This window comes from Urocampus carinirostris, chromosome 1, assembly GCF_059441175.1.
Source record: "Urocampus carinirostris isolate Australia breed hairy pipefish chromosome 1, RoL_Ucar_1.0, whole genome shotgun sequence".
Lineage (NCBI taxonomy): Eukaryota > Metazoa > Chordata > Actinopteri > Syngnathiformes > Syngnathidae > Urocampus > Urocampus carinirostris.
The window spans coordinates 9309061-9329571 of NC_142349.1; the positions used below are offsets into that span (position 1 = coordinate 9309061).

Here is a 20511-nt window from a genome sequence, read left to right on the forward strand (position 1 = left end):
GCAGAAAAAATATCAAATAATTTCAACGTGACTGGCCTTAGTTATAATAATAGTGCAATGTATGTTCATGAAAAAGTCAAGTCATGTTTATTTGTATAGCCCTTTATCACAAAGAGTCTCAAAGGGCTGCACGTATCAAAGACTATTGCAAACTGTTATTACAGACTATTAACCTCTATTAGGGCAAATTATACACATACAGTATTATCAACATAAAGTATAGGCTATTGATATGCTATAGAGTAGAATTGTGTTTTAAACTTAGATTTAAACATTTCCACTGAGGTTTTAGATCAAATCTCAGGGAGAAGAGCATTCCTAAAATAGTGCGTCGTACCAGTAGTCAGTGTTGGGCACGTTGCTTTAAAAAAGTACCGGGTAATTTATCGTAAATACTCACTACATCTTCCAAAAAGTAACTGGGTAAGTAACTGAATTATTCTATAGTAAAAATAACTGGTTACCAGGGAAAGTAACTATTTCCATTACTTTAAAAAAAGAAGTGGTTGTATGTCAATGATTTTGAAATTCTCACAGGTTCAAACTCCTCTACAACTTGTTGGTCTGGACACAGTATGCACTGCAAGGGTCTTAGTGTGCTCTTTAAAATATGTCTGCTCTTTTGACAAGTTTATTTTGTCCTTACCATTGTTGGCACTTGCCCTTACGTTGTCAATATATTCTTGTAATTAGATTGTCCATTTTTTTATTTTTGCCAATGCTGGTAGTGAATTCCGTTATAACTGCTGACGAATATGAGATGATTATATACTGGACTGTCTCAGAAAATTAGAATATTGTGATAAAGTTCTTTATTTTCTGTAATGCAATTAAAAAAACAAAAATGTCATACATTCTGGATTCATTACACATCAACTGAACTATTTCAAGCCTTTTATTATTTTAATATTGCTGAATTTGGCTTACAGCTTAAGAAAACTCAAAAATCCTATCTCAAAATATTAGAATATCATAAAAAAGTATACAAGTAGGCTATTCAACTAATCACCTGAATCATCTAATTAACTCGAAACACCTTGCGAGGTTTCCTGAGCCTTAAAAACACTCAGCTTGGTTCAGTAAACTAAATCACAAGTACGGGGAAGACTGCTGATCTGACTGCTGTCCAGAGGACCATCATTGATACCCTCCATCAGGAGGGTAAGACACAAAAATAAATTTCTCAAAGAGCAGGCTGTTCACAGAGTGCAGTTTCAAAGCATATCCACAAAAAGTCTGTTGGAAGGGAAAAATGTGGCCGGAAACGCTGCACAACCAAGAGAGATGACCGCAGCCTTAACAAAATTGAGAAGAAGAGCCGCTTCCAGAATTTGGGGGAGTTTCAAAGACAGTGGGCTGAAGCTGGAGTCCAGGTATCAAAAGCCACAGTTCACAGACGTGTCCGGGAAATGGGCTACAATAGCCGTATTCCCATGGTCAAGCCACTTCTGAACTCAAGACAACGGAAGAAGCGTCTGACTTGGGCTATGGAGAAGAAGCACTGGACAGTTGCAGAGTGGTCCAAAGTCCTCTTTTCAGACGAAAGCAAGTTTTGCATTTCATTTGGAAGTCAAGGCGCCAGAGTCTGGAGAAAGGCTGGAGAGGAGCAAAATCCAAGTTGCTTGAAATCCAGTGTGAAGTTCCCACAGTCAGCAATGGTTTGGGGAGCCATGTCAGCTGCTGGTGTTGGTCCACTGTGTTTCATCAAGTCCAGAGTAAATGCAACTGTGTACCAAGAGATTTTAGAGCACTACATGCTTCCATCTGCTGAAAAGCTCTATGGAGATGAGGATTTCATTTTCCAGCATGATCTGGCACCTGCCCACAGTGCCAAAACCACCAGTAACTGGTGCACTGACCACGGCATCACTGTCCTTGATTGGCCTGCTAATTCCCCTGACCTGAACCCCATCGAGAATTTGTGGGGTATAGTTAAGAAGAAGATGAAAGACACCAGACCTACAAATGCAAATGAGCTGAAGGCCGCTATCGAAGCATCCTGGGCATCAATAACACCTCAGCAATGCCACAGGCTGATTGCCTCCATGCCACGCCGGATTGATGCAGTAATCCGTGCAAAAGGATTCCCAACCAAGTACTGAGTGCATCAATGGACATTTTCAAATGTTTGATTTAGTTTTGCTGTTATAAAATTATTTTTTTACTTGGTCTGAGGAAGTATTCTAATATTTTGAGATAGGATTTTTGAGTTTTTTCAGCTGTAAGCCAAAATCAGCAATATTCAAATAATAAAAGGCTTGAGTGTTGTGGCCTGGAGCCCATCCCAGGCATCTACGGGCACTGGGCAGGGGACACCCTAAACTGGTTGCCAGCCAGTTGCAGGGCACACAGAGACAGATAACGCACTCAGTCATTCACACCTAGGACCATTTCTTTGGAATGTGGGAGGAAACCGGAGTGCTCGGAGGTAACCCATAAAGTATCTATCGCTCTCTCTCTCTCTCTCTCTCTCTCTCTCTCTCTCTCTCTCTCTGTCTATCTCAGGCACAGGGAGAACATGTAAACTCCACACAGGGGGGCTGGGATCGAACCCTGGACCTCTGCACCGTGTGTCTGTGCACCCGCCGTGCCGCCAATGTTTACCTATATCTAAAGATTTAACCGAAAACAAATCCATTGATAACATTTTAAAAAGTGTGTTTACATTTCTTATAATTTTTAATAAAATGATATTTATTACTTTTGATCATTCTTGTTTTGTATGATTAGTCCAAATGTAATATGATATCTGTAAAGTAGTAATAAAAGTAAAGATGAGAGGAGCGATCCAGAACCTTTGTATCATTGGACATGAGAATAACATATGGTCAGTGGTGTCAGGGACAGTGCTACAAAATGAGCAGATGTTATCTTCATTCTAAAAACATTATTTTAAAAATTCTGTTGATGGATAAATATTCATAATTTATAATGTGTGTTTCTTTAATTTAAGGTAATTTAAAATACATGGTTCTCAAGCCACTTATCACAGTGTCATCAAATTTCCTATAAGTTCTATTTTTGTTTTACATATCAAAGAATTTAAATCTTGTTAGGCATTGTCTTATGAAGTCATTAAGAAATTTGCTGTCAAGAATTGACATCCCCTAGAAGAGGTGAAGGTACAGTATGTGGAGGTTTATTTGTTGATATATCGGATTTACAGCTGTAATAGAGACAAATTCATTTGGTTTGGCATTTATTAATGTGTTGAAATGTGTTTTGGATGGATTGAAGTCTCACTTGCATTTAGAATTTTCATCACTTAATGTTCCATCATTATCTATAGAGGACCAAGAGTAAGGAGAAACAAGAGTGCGGTTATTCAATCAATACAACTAACATTCATATAATAATTAAAAAATGGCCTTAAAACTAAAATTAAATTGATAAAAATTGCCTTTTAAAGTAAAAACGTACCGTAGTTTAAATGGCATTTTATGGCCCCGCCTACTCATGACACTAGTTCCACTTCCTTGCAGGATGGGCGGGGCTATAGACCGGAAGTTGGTTTCCGCGCTCTTGCGCCGAATTAAACAAGAGTGGCGGGAGTCAAGCTGGACTGTTGAGAAGAAGTAAGGTAAATTGAAACGATTTCATCGTCGTTAAGTTAACTACACATTCGATGAACGTTAGTCATTAGAATAGTCCGGAAATGTTTTGGTTTTATTGACAATGATTCATTTTGATCCTTACTTAGCTCGTCTTAGCACGCTGTTGTATAAAACTGAAACATCTAACACCTGAAACAAGGTAGTGATCTGCTAATTAAAGTCGATGCTATAAAAAGATCGAAAATACTAACAACTTGTATAAATTATTCATGATTGCATTATATCAATTAACTGTCACCACAGCTAAACATAATTTCAGTTTCCTCAACATATCCCATATGATGGGGCATTCATTACAGTATTTTATTTTTGCTGTGGCATTATATTGTTATGTCAGTTGAATAAACAAAGTTATTTTGCTCATAGAAGGTTGTGAACGTTCTATAGTTTTTAATTGCAACCGTTGCCTGTCACAAATAAAACAAATGAAGTACATGATGTGGTTGAAGAAGTTTTTGTCGATCATTCACTTGGAGTTGAAGTTTGTTGTTGTTTTACAGGTGTAGTCATGGATTATAAAAAGCGCAATGGTGCACCTTTGACGGGTGGCTTTTCTCAAGCAAAACGAAACAAGGCGGGTGGAGAATGGCAAGACAGTCCATCCCACTTTGAGGAAGAGTTGTCCATGTTTGATGATGTGGACATGGACTCGGAAGAACTGGAGGGGCAAGCCGGACATAATGTCATTCCTGTCGGTATGTTAAAGGTTTCGCTTCTGAATTTTCCATTTGACGCCATGCTTGAATTGACAGCTCCAACATTTTTGTGACAGGTGAGCTATTTTCGGCAGACCTGAACCCTCGTTGGCACAGGCCGGTTGCCCCGCCACTCAACCCAACGTCTGACCCGATGGTGTTTCAACAGATTGACTTGGACTATTATTTAGGTACACTCTACTACAGATTGAGGATTTATAAATTAGCTATATAGAGAATGTGTTTTTATTTTTACCACAGGATTCTCTAATTGGCAAAGCTGTTATTTTCAAAGCGTCTACATCCTCTGAGCTCATAAAACCGAAGCAAGAGGTCACACTAAACAATTGAATTGTCTCTTGTCATTTATATCAAGGTTGAGAAACATTGTATGCAACGAGACATGGCGCTCCAGGATAAACGTGTAATCAAAACATTAATGAGGGAAAAAAAGATAAAAGACTGATGGAATTAATTGACAAAACTATTTACAACGTTGTGCTTAAACATTGACCTAAGTTATAATAGTGCATCGTAACAATGATGGAATGAAAAGTAGTGCATTTAGCATCACAAACATTCCAATACACTCACTAAAACGACTTCATAAACAACACATTGGCCAATTCTGTCACTGTTTATTCTCCCGTTTGAAAATGTTACGCTAACTTTTCAACACCATTTAAGCAAAAACTACTTATCAATGTGCTCACTAAAAGCTGTGGACTCCTTTAACTAATCCTAACCACCTTGGAAATGTATACTGTACCTTAAGATTAATGTGGATGACTAGCTAAATCACCACAACAAACAAGCCAATCATTATAACTACTACATCTTATGCATAGTTTTAAACCATAGAAAAAGTCCTTTGGTTTACTTGAAATGTCTTTTTATGTTCACTATTTTTCACTAGGTAGGTTTGATTTTTCACACATCTCATTGTAATGTGTGTACAGTGACTATATTCCATTTTGAACTTTAAACTATAATAGCATCATCTCAACTCCAATAAAAATGAGCATTTTTTTAAATATCAATTCATGGCATTGTTTTTTTTCTTTTTAGTTTTAACTAAGATATATATATCAGAGACCGGGAACCTTTTTGACTCAGATTTATTTCGGTGAGAGCCAGACCATATATTTCAAGACATAATTCAACAAACAGCCAAACCCGATCTCCAGACAAAAGCTAAGTTTTCAGTGTGTTTTAGTTCACTGTATAAAGTTTGATGATTTTATAAAATATATATAATGGTAATAATACTAGAGCCTGCGCCCTGAGCCTATTTTATAGATCTCAATAGTCGACACTTTTGAACATTCGTCATGCACATCTTTGATCATTTGTCATAACTCGCGCAAATTATACGCAAGAAAATCTGTCCAGGAAATGGTACAAGGCAGACTTCACACTCACATGTGTATTCTGATGCATCTGATTGTCTAAGAGACACGGGATAAAATCCAAATGACATTTCTTTTTATTAGCCTCAAAGGTGGAAAACCGCTCCTGTCGCTAATGGTAGAAACACTTTGTTGCATGCCCTAGCCTAAATGTGTTTAAAAAGTTAATTTGATCTCCAAACCAGATGTAGTCCTGAAAACAACCACACCTGCCTCGCGAGTCATTTTTGGGATCCATTATTATGGAAAGAAAAGGAAATCAAACAAAATCACAATGAAATGAGATGTGCTCCCTCTCAAACACAATTGGGACGGCGCCCACTGACTGAACAGGAAGAAGAAATCAGATTAAGATCTACTTTATTGTCATTCTAGTACACGTGTATACAGAACGAAATGTCGATACATCTGACCCGCAGAGTTTCCTTGAATGTACAGATATAAATAAAATGTTTTATTGGGTTGGAGTATTTAGTACTAATAATATACTAAATAATTATGGCTATGTATAGTATTTTATAGTAGTGCAAATAGTGCAAGAGGAGCAGCTAACCAGATGTGCAAAATGGGCAGTCAGGTAAACAAGTCGGGTAAACAGTAACAATAACACTGTAAGTACAATAGTGCAGAGAAACAGATGTGCAAGGAGTGGCTAGGCATCATCACTATCTACTGTTAAGGAGTGTATCTTACCCTCCGCGTTTTTATTTTTAACATTATTTTGCCATGGCAATGTAAAGAAGGGGGGGGGATGAGGGGGGGGGGGGGGGGGGGGGGGGGGGACCGCGACCCTACAGTCTTATTTCTAATATTGTTCACAGTAATGGAGGAAAATCATTGCTTGTGTGTGTGTGTGTGTTTTTATAAAACTATGACAAGGCACTCACATGTCAAATCTAAATATCAAGTAAATATAAAAGTGCAACTTGTTTATTTGTCCAAAAATGGCTACCTTGACTGACTTGCATTGTGCTCTCCTGCAGGCGCGGCTGTGGCAGGCATGCCCGGGCAGTCGGAAGGAAAAGTGCCCATCATCCGGATGTTCGGAGTGACTGACAGCGGAAACAGTGTGTGCTGCCACGTTCACGGCTTCGCTCCTTACTTTTATGTCCCGGCCCCGAAGGGTGAATACTTGTGTTCGTCTATTTTTATAAAAACATTGCGTTCCCCCCTGAAATGTGTTCTTTTGCTCTACGGGAAAAGGATTCACCTCGGATTACTTGGGTGATTTTAAAAGGGAACTCAACTCGGCCGTGTTGAAGGACATGCGTTCCAATAAAGACAACGTCTCAATCACTGTTCTGGCTGTGGACATTACCCGCAAAGAAAGTGAGCATGCCAAAGCCACAAAATGCTGAACCAATACTGAGAGCAATTTAGTGATGACTGTCAGGCTTCAAGCATGTTTGTTTTCCATTTATTTAGATATGTACGGTTTCCACGGCAATCAAAGTGCTGATTTCTTGCGGATTACCATGGCGATGCCCCGTCTCATCGCTCCCGCCAAGCGGCTGCTGGAGCAGGGCTTGAAGTTTGCATCGTTTCCTGTCCATTGCTACCAATCGTTTGAAGCTAACATCGATTTTGAAATCAGGTGGGTTATGAGTGGACGTCTTATGGATTCATCATGCGTATGCCTACTAGTTTTGAGGTTTGGGGTTGACACATTTTAGTCTTCAAAATTCATATTAGAGCCAGAACTTTCCCTCACCCTTAATGTTCACAGTGCTGCGTGTATTCAGTATAACAGACAAGTGGTACAGAAAATATATGTATAAAGTTTTGAAATAACCAGGATATGTAGAACCTGTGAAGACTATTTTTTCAGTAAAAACAAATAGTTTAATAGAATCTTAGCAAGTTGTATTCATTGTCAGTGTTTTGTATTGCCAGATTCATGGTGGACTGTGATGTGGTTGGATGTTGCTGGATTGAACTTCCCAAAAGCCGGTATAGAGTTCGTGAAGAAAATACTGCAGCAGAAATGCATTCAAAGCATCCCAACAAGGTCCTTTGCTTTTATGTGGTTCTAGGGGGCTTTTTACTGATAAAGTATACTTCTTTTCCCTTTAGGAATCTTTATGTCAGTATGAAGTGGATGTGGCTTGGAACGACTTGATAAGTCACCCAGCTGAAGGAGAGTGGCAGAGGATCGCACCGCTCCGTGTCCTCAGTTTTGACATTGAATGTGCTGGAAGAAAAGGTACTTTTTACTAATTTCGAAAATATTCTGGTTAAAAATTTAGTCATAAAAATATGTTCCAGCTGTATTCAATTCTGGGCTTATTAAAATGAAAGGCACAATGAAACTCAAAGAAGGAAATAAAGCGCATGAATCAAGAATTTTGGTTTGTTAAGTTCAAACTTTAGTTGACACTCAAAAGAAGGCAACAAGACATCAAAGAATTTTGATCTCACAAGGAGGACCAGGGGAGGAGCTTTCAGATAAGAGTATTTTTTTCCCGTCTTAAACCCCTTGTCCAAGCCCCCTCTTTTTATCAAATCTTCAAAGTTACAAAAACGGATGAGTCCTAAAGGGTGTGGCGTCAAAGAACAGCAACATGATTGGCCGATAGCAACAATGATGTAACAGTCAAAACAACGAACAGTGAGTCTAAGGAACTGGCATCCTATGAAATATCCTTTTGCATTTATGCAATATGAAAACAGAGAAAACTTATAAGACCTCATCAAAAATCTACAATCTTAACAAGCATCTCGTTTCGTGCGTGTGTTTTTTTTTTTTTTTAATCACAATCTCATTAAACCCTGACGATTTTACAATCTTCATACTGCCCACTCCTAACTACATTATAATACATGTCCTTGGCTCCTTCAGGCATCTTCCCCGAAGCTGATAAAGACCCCGTGATTCAGATCGCGTCCATGGTACAGCGACAGGGAGAGACGGAGCCCTTCATCCGCACGGTCTTCACGCTGCAGTCGTGCGCCAGCATCGTGGGCTCGCAGATTTTGTGCTTCACTCAAGAAAAGCAGCTTCTGCAGGCGAGTACCGTTTCACCGAGCGCCAGCACACCTTCGGCAACCCGCTTCATGACATTTTCTTTCTGAGCAGAGCTGGGCAGAATTTTTGAGAACCGTCGACGCAGACATCATCACAGGATACAACATCCAGAACTTTGATTTTCCCTACTTGCTGAACCGGGCTGCAGCTTTAAAGGTTTTGACACCTTTGATTGGCCTCAATTAGAGCTGGAAAAAAACGCAAAATAATTTTAACATTTAAAAAAATAACTTTTAGTCTGCTTGGTTTGAATAAAAAAATAAATCACATTTAGGAGTTTATATGAATGTCTAAATTAGATGCTGATTATGAATGTCTGCTGCTCTTGAATTGTTATATGCAAATTTTATTTTGTTTTTAAGTGGAAAATACTGGTTTGGGTTATTTACAAGACACTGTTGCAACATTTACTAGCTACGTAATTTTGGTGAGGCAAAAGTTATAACAGATTTTATTTAGCATAAGTTAAGAACGTAAAGTTTGTTGAAACTTATTTACCCTTAATTTAAACGTTTTCCCCAGGTTCCTTTTTTTAACCCCCAAATCGAACTTTCTTTAAAAGGGACAGTGTGTACTTTACCACTGGATGTTGTATTACGTCATGCAACTGAAAAGTATTCGGGTCCAGCCTCTTATGTTTTTTTTTTTTTCTGGTACCCATAGCAGCAAGATTGCAGACTATTATGTCAGCTCCTTGTATGTGAGGCTCACGTTATGGGGAAAAAAGGCAAATTTCTATATTTAATAATAAAAAAATGTATGTTCATATGATCATTCACATATTTTTGGTCCAATATGGCTTGTTCGACATTTGAGTTGCCAAGCCCTGGGCTAAACAGTCCTGAACATAGTAGCTCTTGGTCATAAATAAATTTCTACAGTATACAGTACTTTTATTTGTAAAACTAATGTTTGGGCCTGTAAAAATATTTTATTTTGGTTTTTTTTTCAATCAACTGTAGAGTATTTAAAAGTATACAAAATTTAAAAAATAAATCAATGTTTGGAGAATACCGCGCAGCCATAACTTTAACGCAGCCCTCGTTGGTGCACAGGTTAATCTGTTCCCGTATTTGGGCCGTGTGAGAGGGATCAAGTCGGTGTTGCGAGAGCTCAATTTTCAAAGCAAGCAGATGGGCCGCAGGGAGAACAAGATCATCAACATGGAGGGCCGCGTTCAGTTTGATCTGTTGCAGGTCGGTGTCACATTGCACTCGTTTCAGTCCAGAAAAGAAAAACAATTCTTTGCATTTTAGGTTCTTCTCAGGGACTACAAACTGCGCTCCTATACACTGAATGCTGTGAGTTTCCACTTCCTGCAAGAACAGAAGGAAGACGTGCAGCACTCTATCATCACAGATCTTCAAGTAACGCACTCGCACGCTTGCATATTCGCTTCCCCTTGTACGGCTCCACGAACACAAACTTCTCTGATCCACCTCAGAACGGCAACGAACAGACGCGGCGGCGGTTGGCCGTGTATTGCCTGAAAGACGCATTCCTGCCTCTGCGGCTGCTGCAGAAGCTAATGTGTGTCATCAATTACATGGAGATGGCCCGAGTGACCGGAGTGCCTCTCACATACTTGCTGTCCAGAGGGCAGCAGATCAAAGTTGTGTCCCAACTGCTGCGGCAGGTAAGACACACAATCGGAAAATGCACCAATAACTGTTACTGATCTTTCAATTGGAAATGTTTGTTTTTTGCCCATGTTTAAGGCTGCCAAGCAGGACCTGGTCATGCCAGTTGTGAGGTCGCAGGGAGGAGAAGATTACACAGGAGCCACTGTTATTGAGCCAGAGAAAGGGTACTTGCTTGCCATTTCACCAAATATATACCATATATATACCATTTCCCACACTACAAGGCGGAGCCCCCCAAAAAAGGTCTTTTGGCAAATATTTTTCACACATTAGGCACACCGGACTATAAAGCGCTATAAATTAAGACTAGTAAGACGAGTGAGAGCTACCGTGCTTTTTCGTGTATAACTGTAGGGGACTGTATACACTTACTGCATACAAAAGTGCAATGAAATATTTAGATTTTAGGTGGGGCCACAGCAAATATTTTGAGACAAAAATCAACAAAACCGGTAAACCCACTCTCTAGACAAAATCTTATTATTCCGCATATTTTATTTCACTGTCGGACACTTGACAATTTGATAAAAATATATGAAATAAGAATAATGCCAACAAAAATACCACTTTAAACTTGTCTCCCTCCCACAATTACTTAAGATCCTTGAGGTTAATTATGACCTAAATTTTTTTCATAGATAATGCTTTAAAAAAAAAAAAAAAAAGTTTTTTTCTTTCGTTTTTCATTATGAAGGTTCTCAACTATGAACTTGGATTATAGAGTATGTGTATGGACTGGATTTATTTACTACTTCCCCCAGATTTTTATTTTTAAGAGAGGGTCCAACTTTGTAAATACATTTCGTAAAAAGACATTACATTTTATAATATTTATTATATTTTTCCTAGATTTCACACATAAATCAATATTGATTTTTATAACATTTTATTTTTTTAACCGCCTTTGCCACTCAGTACCAATAGATAATTCTTCTTTTTTGCTGTTTAGACATATTCAAATTGTAGTATAAGTTGTGAATTCTGATTTTAAGAGAAACCAACGAGGTTTTATATTAAGATAAACCAACATTTTGACTTCAATAATTAGCCAAACTAGTCTGTAATGCTAGTGTCTGGATTGCTAACGTCAAATACCCTATGTTTGTGTGCTGGAAAAGTCAGACAAGACTAGGCAAGTTAATGAGAAGTAAAATGATGCATTTGAGTCGCCATAGTTTGCATTCTCTGTGCTTGGTAGCCCTTACCTTTTGCTACACTACACAATATAGCGAAATCCAGTTGCCAATCATTACTCAGTGTCCCTTTAAAGGCAGTTAGTTTTGTAATAATTCTGTTTCAGCATCCTCTGATGGCTAGTTTAGTCATGCAATTTTGTTTTAATTAGGTATGTTTTTGCCGTTTCTGTGATGATACTTGTAAAAAATAACGTGCTTTTTTTGTGATTTGCATTTGTTTCTCAGTTATTACAGCGTCCCCATTGCCACCTTGGATTTTTCATCCTTGTATCCCTCCATCATGATGGCTCACAACCTATGCTACACCACCTTGCTGCAGAAAGGTTCGGTCGATAAACTGGGGTGAGTTTACTCAACTGCTTGCCATATGTCCAAAAAAAGACCCTCTTGTAGTTGTATAGTGACCTGTGATTGTTGGTTTTTGCAATGTAGATTGTCACCAGCGGACTTCATCAAGACCCCCACTGGTGATCACTTTGTGAAGAGTTCTGTGAGGAAAGGCCTCCTACCCGAAATCCTGGAGAACTTGCTGTCGGCCAGGAAGAGGTCAGAATTGCAACTCTTGGCGTGCGGTTTTATAAAGCGGCGTGAAACCTTTGCACCATTTTTTGGGGGGTCTCACTCATTGCAGGGCTAAAGCGGAGCTGAAGAAGGAGACGGACCCTTTTAAGAAGCAGGTGCTGGATGGCCGACAGCTAGCCCTCAAAATCAGCGCTAACTCCGTCTACGGTTTTACGGGCGCTCAGGTGGGCAAGTTGCCGTGCTTGGAGATCTCGCAGGTGAGCGTACGACTTTATCACATTTTTGACTCTTCTTCTTCCTCTTCGAGAACATGTCATGCAGAAAAAAATGAGACGAGAATATAAACCTGTTTCTGTGTGTTCCAACTTAGATTCATTAATGTCTGTAGCATTTGCAGTGATTTGGAACAAAACGTCAAATTGTTACCTTTCAAAAGAGACCAAAACTGAATATTTTTTTAAAAGCTTTCAACAGCATTCAATTTATTTACGGTACTTCTTTGATCGGGATCGTCTACTAACTATCCTCACTAGCGGATTCACGAACTTAGGCTGGGCTAAATGAATGTTATATGACAAGTTTTTTTTTGTTTTTGTTTGGGGTTTTTTGTGTTTTTTTACTTATAGGGGTCCTCTCAACCAATGTGCACACAATGTGGATTCGTTCTTTGTCTTTTTGCCAAAATATGTCACCAGTTAGATACTACTCCAGTAAGAGATGAGATTCTGACAGGAAACAATTCCTCTTGAGTCATCTTTTTTGCCCAACGCCTTACTTTTGTGTTGAATCAAAGAGAAACTGAAATGCGTGTGTGAGACGATTGCTTCCAGGGTGTTTATTTTTTCTTTTTCACATGTAGAGCGTGACCGGGTTCGGAAGGCAAATGATCGAGGAAACCAAGAGACTGGTGGAGTCCAAGTACATTATTTCCAATGGTTACCAAGGCGACGCCAAGGTGTAAAACCCCTCATCCTCTGGTTTTCTTTCACATGATCTGATCTTGATCTTGCTGACCTTAATTTCTCCTACTTCACAGGTCATCTATGGCGACACCGATTCTGTCATGGTAAAGCTGGGCGTTGCTACGGTGCAGGAGGCCATGGACATCGGCAAAGAGGCCGCCGCGTGGGTGTCGTCCCATTTTGTCGCCCCCATCAAGTTGGAGTTTGAAAAGGTAAGGTTTTCTTCAGATAGACCGGTGTTTCCCAACCATTTCGGAGTTGAGGCACACTCATTAAAAAATAAATCTCAAGATGCATCGTCTTTAAAAAATGTTTCAAAATAAAAAATCAATTCATATTATTCAGGGTTCCCGCAGATCCTTTAGGTCTTAAACAATTGAATTCATCATTGTAAAAATAAGGCCTCAATTTGCATTAAAATGTCTTAAATCCAGTATTCAAAATGTTAACATAGTCATACGATTTATATTTGTTTGAACTAAAACGTTTTGGTAATATTTATCAAATCGTCTTGGGAATGTTTAAATTTCATGAGTAATGGCCATCCGAATTGACCAAAAGCTGTGCCGTGTAATGTGTATGAGGCACAATGTTTTGTGTCTAAGTAATATTTGTGTTTTTTCAAATTGGTTTGTTTAAATTGTGGGGTTTTTTTGGGCAGATTTAGTCTTAAATTGAATTTCAAAAGGCATTATAAAGTCTTAAAAAGTCTTGAATTTAACTTGCCTTAAGCTGTAGGAATCCTGTTATTGTTTTTTTTAATCCAAGATTAATTTTCCGTATATGGCACACCAGATTCGCAACCCGGTTTCAAATCCCTTTGCATCCAATGTTTTGCAAATTTGGTCAGCAATGTTTTTCGATTATGAAGTAACGCACATGTTAAAATACTGAATGCATTTTCAATCTCATCCACCGTATCTTTGTATTTTGTCGCCCTCATCAACTGATAACTGTGTTATGAGGCGCACTTTCAATTTTCTGGCCAATTTGAGGTTTTTAGGTGCGCCTTGTAGGCTGGAACATACGGTCTGTTACCTAAATTGATAGTATAAAGTTTTTCTTATTTTTTATTTTTTTTTTAATCATCTGTGGTAAGCATTGCTTGGAACGTAACAGAGGTTACTCATTTTGGTTGATTAATTTGTTGTAATTTGGGAATCTACTATAAGTTACTATATATTTTTCACCGGTTTTCACATTTTTCCTATATTTTTTATATTGTTGTTCTAGGAAAATACCAAATGATACTTAAAATAAACTAAAATTAGCTGTTAGTGCAACAAATAATTTTTTTAACTTATGTTTTTGTAAAATGGATAAATAAAATCAGCAAAATGATGTTCAATATTTTTACTTTATCCATTATTTTTCTGCAGCACAATCTCTTCATCAAAAAAGTTCTTGAATGTATTTACTTGACCACTAGAAGAATGCAAAGATACTGAAAAATAGCATGCTCTTTGTGAGAACTCGGGAGGAGAAGACGGGATTTATTTTAACAAAGGCTGTCTTTTTGTAACAAAATCTAAATTAAACAAGGCTGTATAGCTATTTAAATCTTAAATATTTCCATGTCTGCAAAGGTTACATTATAGTTTTCCATCATTTGTGTTTTTTTTAAGAGTTGCTGGGAAAATTTTAAGGCCCTCTGTTATTTTGACACGTTTAAAATTGGGCCATAAACCACAACAGCACTTTTAGAGTTTTTTCAATAGTCGCCTTTTTTAGGTTAGTATTCACAGATGGTTTTAGTATACATTTGTATAAATGTATATTTATTTATTTATAAAAAGTCAGCGAGAGAGAAACACAGCCTCACCTGAACATAATGACTGAAATTGGGGTCGGGCTCGAGACTCGCGCTTGGTCTTAAGACCTTACCCCTTGTCTACTGATTATTTAAACCTAATCATTGATATGTTCTGCGTTGGTCATCTTTGCAGGTCTATTTTCCATATTTGCTGATCAACAAAAAACGCTATGCGGGCCTCTACTTCTCCTCAAACGCAAACGTGCATGACAAGATGGACTGCAAAGGCATCGAAACGGTCCGCAGGGACAACTGCCCCCTCGTGGCCAACCTAATTAACACTTGCCTGCAGAAAATCCTCATCGACAGGTACGTTCGACACGCATCGACCCGAGGAATTCGATCTTGTTTTGTGAAGGTGCCCATCTTTCTTGCATCTTCAGGGACCCCCAAGGCGCAGTGGGTCACGCAAAAGAGGTCATTTCGGACCTGCTGTGCAACCGCATCGACATCAGCCAGTTGGTCATCACAAAGGAGCTGACGCGGACGGCGCAGGAATACGCCGGCAAGCAAGCTCACGTGGAGCTGGCCGAGAGGTTCGAAAGAACAACTTGTTTTTTACCCCGACAAGCTCTCGTCACTGAGGACCGCCTACCGTTGTGTGTACTCGGCAGGATGAGGAAACGAGACGCGGGCAGCGCTCCCAATTTGGGCGATCGGGTACCGTACGTCATCGTCAGGGCCTCCAAAGGAGCGGCGGCGTACATGAAGTCAGAGGTCTGCTCTCTGTCAGGTTTACTTTATACTCTAAAAACAGCAAGGTCAAAATAAAGAAAGAACAAAGGAGGCCATAAAGTGGAGGGATCCATAACTTGGGATACTTTTAATCAAACTTTGTTTTTTCTTTTGTATATAATGACAAGTCACTTATTTTTTTACACTGGAAATAGCCCACTTATAAAATTTGTGACAGTGGTGGTGTAGTAATATAAGAACAATTTATCTTAGACTGAGCACATAGTTTTGCAGGTTTGAATATTATTTTTCTCCATCTAGGTGTTTCTTCTAACACCTGTTATGAGTAAAATATGGGGGAAAAACGTAAAATGAGGAAAAGGGTCTGCCTCCGCCCTGTCATTATTTATTATTCTAATTTTAAGTGTTATTATAGTAGGGAAAAGCAAGGCCAAACTGTTTTTTTTCTATATTTACTAAGAAAGCAAATATGTGAAATAAGATAAATAATACTTGAAGTAAACAAAATTGTCTCCCCATTCAACAATCTTTTTTTTTTTTTTTTTTTTTGCAGTGTACAGCCCAATTAATGGGGATGTTACCAACAAAATGACTCGGATTCAACTCATTTATTAAAGTAAATCAAAGAGGAAAGTAATGTACTTGTTAGGTTTTTGTATTCTACCAGATTTCTTTTAGGTTGTCAATAGATACATTAATGGAATTTGTATGGAGCAGGGTTCTCTAGCGTGGTGGTCTAAAAATAGCTCACCACTGAGGTGGGTCATAGTGATTTTCTTGTAAAATATGTGTTTTAGTTGTTGACTGAGTATTTACCCTTATTTCCAAAAATAACATAGTAATAACATAAGTTGTTGTTAGAGAAACTCGTAACAAATTGGCTGCCCTTTGCACTAGTAACAAAAATCGACTCCATAATATCCCAAGTGGTGGATCAGTTCACTATTGACCCAAATTGGGTTATTTTTATCCCAACTGATATTTTCAATTGGGTTTTCAGTCATACCCTAAAGAGCTAATACCATTGTTTTATGTCTCATTACTTGATAGGACCCTATCTATGTGCTGGAAAACAACATTCCCATTGACACACAACACTACCTGGACCAGCAGCTGTCCAAGCCCCTGCTGAGAATATTCGAGCCCATTTTGGGGGAGAGCAAAGCAGAAAACGTCCTACTCAGTCAGTGATTTTTTTTTCCCCCCCTCCTTTTTCTTAAACTTACAGTATATACTCGCATACAAGCCAACCCCAATGAACTACTTCAAAATAGCCACATACTAAAAGAAATATGTTCCCAAAATAATAGTGTACCTCAAACACAAAAAGTGTTTAAATATGTAGCTAAAGATGACTATACCTGCACTAAAAATAAAACCATTTACTGTACCTTTATACAGCGCTTAAACGGCAGACATTCGTACACCGTTTTTGTATTTCGCAGTAATTTCCTTCTTCGACTCGATTGTTGTCGAGTTTTCCACATTTCGTTATCGCTAACTTTCTTGGGACTAGTGATTTGTTTTTTCTCCCTTACACTTATTGTACATTCTCTCATATAAGCCTACAGCGATATGAGAGGACCACATGAAGCTACTTTAAAGTAGTCGGATACTAAAAGAAATACATTCTCAAAATATGAATTAGATGTGTACCTAAACAACTACAGTAATTTAACTGCGTAGACAATAATTAGATATTAGTGATGAATTTAAAAATAAAACTATTTAAACCATTTACTGTACCTTTATGTAGCGCATTGATGGCCGACAACGGTACACCGTTTTTGTCTTTTGCAATAATTTCCTTCCCTTGACTCGTTGTAAGTTTTCCACTTATCACTAACTTTCTTGGGACTAGTTATTATCAACAAAGGTAGGCAATAAAACAAATTAAATTACATAAAAGGAAGATGTGGTCCCTCTCTAACACAATTGTGACAGCGCAGATTGACTGAGCAGTAAGATGAGATCAGGCTATGCCAGATCAAAAATGAAGGCTAAGACACTGGGCCAGGTAAAATCTGACTTTTGAGGATTGAGCTTGGCGGAACTTAACGGAGTTCGACTTGGGTGGCCATGCCTTTCTTAAGCCCGCTGTGTTCATTTTGTTTGATGCACCTATAAGCCCTAATTTCATTATTTTTATGGCTCTAAATTTGACTTGTATGCAGGCATATACGGTACTTGGTTCTATTGTTGATCGTGAATGATCAACAGTAACTTTTGCTCACAGAGGGTGACCACACACGCTGTAAAACGGTGCTGACGTCCAAGGTAGGCGGCTTAATGGCATTTGCACAGAAGAGGAGTACTTGTATTGGCTGCAAGGCCGTACTCAAGACAGACGGTGGGTGCACGCGCTGCCCGTCCAACGGTTTGCCAATCGGCTTTCCAGATCTGAATTGTATCATGTGCAATTGCAGCCGCTGTCTGCGATTTCTGTAAGAAGAAAGAGTCGGAATTGTACCAAAAAGAGGTGAGTCAGCACATGGAGGCAATGTTCCTTCTACGCTTCCAGGGATCTGAGCAATCGCACAAACTTTGAGCGTAGCTTGGAACATCTATCCTAAGTGTGGCAACCAAATGATTAATTAGCAAACATTTCCAAAACCTGAGATCAAATTAAGTTGTGTTCTGCTAGCTTCACTAGTTAGAATTTCACATTTGGATGAATCATTAATATTGGAAAGGTCGCACGGCCCACACACATCAGTTGTTTTTACAACAGCTACCACATGAGATTTTCGGTTTTTGTAAAAAGTATATTTTGTTACATAATACTAATGTTTTGTGGATTTATTTAGTTGGTTGCACAATACAGAACTTTATTTAAACACACTATTTAGTGGAAGCACAATGTTGGCATAAAATTTGACCGTTACATTCGAATAATTTGCAAATTATTTGAATGTAACACAAGAGCCCAAAAACGAGGCTTTCTTCTGTTTTTTTTTTACCTTTTTTTCTTCCGTTTCATTTTTCCTGGCTTTTTACTTCTTGCCTATTTCTTCACTGTTCTCTAGTTTCCTCTTTTCCCTTTTGATACTTTCTTTTTTTCTTTCCCTTTTTGCCTGTTTTTTCTTGTTGTCTTATGGCTTCTTTTCTTTTAGTCTTTCACCTGTTTTTGCTTTATTCCCCCCCCCCCTTTTTAAGTAATTTTGTCCATAGTTTCACCTAGCTCCCGTGTTATTTTCGATTGTTCTCGATTGTTCTCAGCTCAGGGATGCTGCTGGAAATGTGAATTTCCCTTAGGGGATGAATAAAGTATCTATCTATCTATCTATCTAATAATTTGGTAATACATGGATTAAAGCAACAGAAAACAATCTGAAGTCATTTGGGTGCCAAAATATCCCGTATTTTATTATTATTATTATTATTTTTAAATTTGTAAGCAGAGCCGAAAGAGCCTCTTCCCTAAAATGCAGACTGAGACTTGCACTGCAACATTGACGTAGTCACGAAGATAAGAAAGGTCACGTAGCTACGTAGACTAACTGTGCTGGTGATAATTAAAGTAAACCACACTTGTCCCTATAGTTTGTTTTAGAGATTTAAAATAATACAATAATAAAAAACCTTTGTAAAAAGCAAACTGCCACCCAATTGTAAGCCCTGGTTTTTCTGGTTAGGATAGCTTTTCTTTTGTGGTGAGAAGGTCTGCGCAGTGTGCAATTGCTCACCCACACAATTCAGAGGGAACATTGCTTGGGGGAGAAGATTGCTTAGGGCAGACACTCTCAAAAGTCCTGGTCACTATTTGTTTTTAAATGGTCTGGAATCCTCAGATTTTCCATTTGAACACTCTGGAGGAGCGCTTCTCCAGACTGTGGACTCAGTGTCAGCGTTGCCAAGGGTCCCTTCATGAAGACGTCCTCTGCACCAGGTACAGTAAGTCATTTCGACAATGCGCAAGCCCGTGACCTGAAGTGTCGTGCTATGCTCCTCCTCAGCCGTGACTGTCCCATCTTCTACATGAGGAAGAAGGTTCAAAAAGATCTGGATGATCAGAGCAAGCTAGTGGGCCGTTTTGGATGGTGAACCGATCACTTCTGGTTTCCAAATCACTATTTTTGTATTTTGTTATATGAATAAAATTATAGGAAACATGTTATACGTATTATTCATTCTAAACATCATTGAAATGTTATCGAGTCCAGATTTAAATAGACGTTAAGTATTACTTAGTGCCCCCTAGTGGTTAAAAAAACATTAATGACAATATTGATTTGAATAAGCCAAAATACTATCATTTAGGCAGACATTTTTTTAAATAGTCACGGGTCAAAAAATTGTATTTATTTAACGTAACCTGAGTTTCATCTAAGGATGACTGGGTGGTTAGTACGCAGCCCCAAGGTTTTTGAGGTTTAGGGTTCAATTCCAGCTTCTGCAGTCTCTCCATGTGGAGTTTGCATGTTCTACAGCTGGGTTCTTCACACATTCCTAAAAACTTGCATGTCCCTAAGTGTGAATGTGCATGTGAGTTGTCTGTCCATGTGTGCCCTGCGACTGACTGGCAAACCAGTTCAAGGTATCCCCTGCCCACTGCCCAAAGATAGCTGGCCCCAGCACACCTACAACCCTAGTGAGGATAAGGGATGCAGATAATGAATGGGCGAGCTTCACCTGGGGGGAGCAGACATGAATGGCCACCATTCTGCTCATCCAGGTACCCCCTAAAACAAAAATCTTGGCAATAAAGGAGAAATGGTGCACTTTGGCCACTTCAAGTCTCCATAATTTGCATTCTATTTTTTTCCTTGTGCTTTGTGACACTCTTTTTCAGTCGTACAATAAAACTATCAAATCTATGATAAATTTAATCTAACATTTTTTTTACTTTCACACAGTGGTGGGCCATCTCCAAGGCCTCTGCTCGCCTAAAAATATTTGAATCATGTGTTAAATATTCCATGTTTAAATCATAATT

The 20511-nt window shown here is 38.6% G+C and overlaps 1 protein-coding gene across 3 annotated transcripts; it reads left to right on the top strand.

The window, feature by feature from the left end:
• Positions 1 to 3482: 3482 nt before the first annotated feature.
• Positions 3483 to 19690, top strand: pold1 (polymerase (DNA directed), delta 1, catalytic subunit). 3 transcript variants are annotated; one of them, XM_088353228.1, is made up of 27 exons: positions 3483 to 3580; positions 4115 to 4309; positions 4387 to 4500; positions 6702 to 6842; positions 6922 to 7047; positions 7144 to 7312; positions 7612 to 7726; positions 7792 to 7921; positions 8558 to 8724; positions 8795 to 8899; positions 9799 to 9939; positions 10000 to 10110; positions 10188 to 10379; positions 10462 to 10550; positions 11808 to 11924; positions 12015 to 12128; positions 12214 to 12361; positions 12964 to 13059; positions 13141 to 13278; positions 15013 to 15188; positions 15263 to 15415; positions 15494 to 15596; positions 16626 to 16758; positions 17812 to 17925; positions 18002 to 18054; positions 19367 to 19464; positions 19532 to 19690. In XM_088353228.1, exons 2-27 carry the CDS (start codon positions 4123 to 4125, stop codon positions 19617 to 19619), a joined length of 3318 nt encoding a protein of 1105 aa, XP_088209354.1. In that variant the 5' UTR covers positions 3483 to 3580; positions 4115 to 4122; the 3' UTR covers positions 19620 to 19690. The 3 variants fall into 3 exon arrangements, with proteins under 3 accessions (XP_088209354.1, XP_088209370.1, XP_088209361.1); XM_088353244.1 differs by having other exon boundaries at positions 3489 to 3575; XM_088353235.1 differs by lacking the exon at positions 3483 to 3580 and adding an exon at positions 3608 to 3753.
• The last annotated feature ends 821 nt before the right edge of the window (positions 19691 to 20511 follow it).

Excerpts from the sequence above, each read along its gene's own strand:
- pold1 (XM_088353228.1), top strand. The coding sequence starts at position 4,123 with ATGGATTATAAAAAGCGCAATGGTGCACCTTTGACGGGTGGCTTTTCT. Across the intron at positions 4,501-6,701 it reads TGACTTGGACTATTATTTAG|GCGCGGCTGTGGCAGGCATG; the intron begins GTACACTCTACT and ends GCTCTCCTGCAG. Across the intron at positions 15,189-15,262 it reads CAGAAAATCCTCATCGACAG|GGACCCCCAAGGCGCAGTGG; the intron begins GTACGTTCGACA and ends TTGCATCTTCAG.